Below are 792 nucleotides of genomic sequence, written 5' to 3'. Positions count from 1 at the left end.
GGCTGCGGGGGGCGGGGCCGCAGGGCTGGCGCTGTGCTACGGACAGCCTTTCAGTTTCGTTTCTCGCAGACTGGTGGGTGTGTCTATCGGTTGTGCAGCTATGGCAAAAGCTAAGGAAGAATTTGGAGCGTCTCCTAGCTTAGAAGATGAACTCACCTGTTCCATCTGCCTGTCTCTGTACAGGAACCCCGTGTCACTCTGCTGCGGTCACAGCTTCTGCAAGCAGTGTGTCCAGAAGGCGCTCAGCGCTCAGCAGCAGGACAAGGCCCCCTACTCCTGCCCGCTATGTAGGATCGAGCTGGGGCCCATCCTGGAGCTGCAAAATAACTTCCATCTGTGCAACATCGTGGAGACATATCTGGCCAACAAAAGGAAGCAGGACGAGAGCTTTGCGATGGAAAAAGGAGAGGCAGTTCCCTGTGACTTCTGCCTTGACAAGCCCCAGCCGGCCGTGAAGACGTGCCTGATCTGCGATGCCTCCCTTTGCCGGGCCCACCTGGACAAGCACAACGCCAGGGCCTCCCACAGAGACCACATCCTGGTGGAGGTGGGCACGGATGGCTCGAAGGAGGAGAGGAGGTGCCAGGAACACGGCAAGGTCTTGGAGTACTTCTGCCAGGACGAGAGGCTGTTCATCTGTGCGCTGTGCTCCATTGCAGGGTGCCACAAGGGCCACAAGATCCTCACCCTGAAGGAGGCCCATGACAGGAACCTGGTAAAGGGCTCTCCTCTCTCTCTTCTCTCTCCTCTCCCCGAGGCCCTGCATGTTTCACTGCAGAGCCTGGGCATGGG

General features: G+C 58.7%; 1 protein-coding gene across 1 annotated transcript in view; it reads left to right on the top strand.

Annotated features, from left to right (window-relative positions):
* The first annotated feature begins 38 nt into the window (after nt 1–38).
* LOC100544253 (E3 ubiquitin/ISG15 ligase TRIM25-like) overlaps nt 39–792 on the top strand; it is a 7,683-nt gene continuing 6,929 nt past the window's right edge. The window contains exon 1 of the mRNA XM_010718928.3: nt 39–715. Within this exon, the coding sequence (XP_010717230.1) occupies nt 101–715 (615 nt within the window). The 5' untranslated portion in view covers nt 39–100. The remainder of the gene's footprint in view (nt 716–792) is intronic.

This window comes from Meleagris gallopavo, chromosome 15 (assembly GCF_000146605.3).
Source record: "Meleagris gallopavo isolate NT-WF06-2002-E0010 breed Aviagen turkey brand Nicholas breeding stock chromosome 15, Turkey_5.1, whole genome shotgun sequence".
NCBI classification, from domain to species: domain Eukaryota; kingdom Metazoa; phylum Chordata; class Aves; order Galliformes; family Phasianidae; genus Meleagris; species Meleagris gallopavo.
This window is presented reverse-complemented; position numbering and strand designations above follow the sequence as displayed.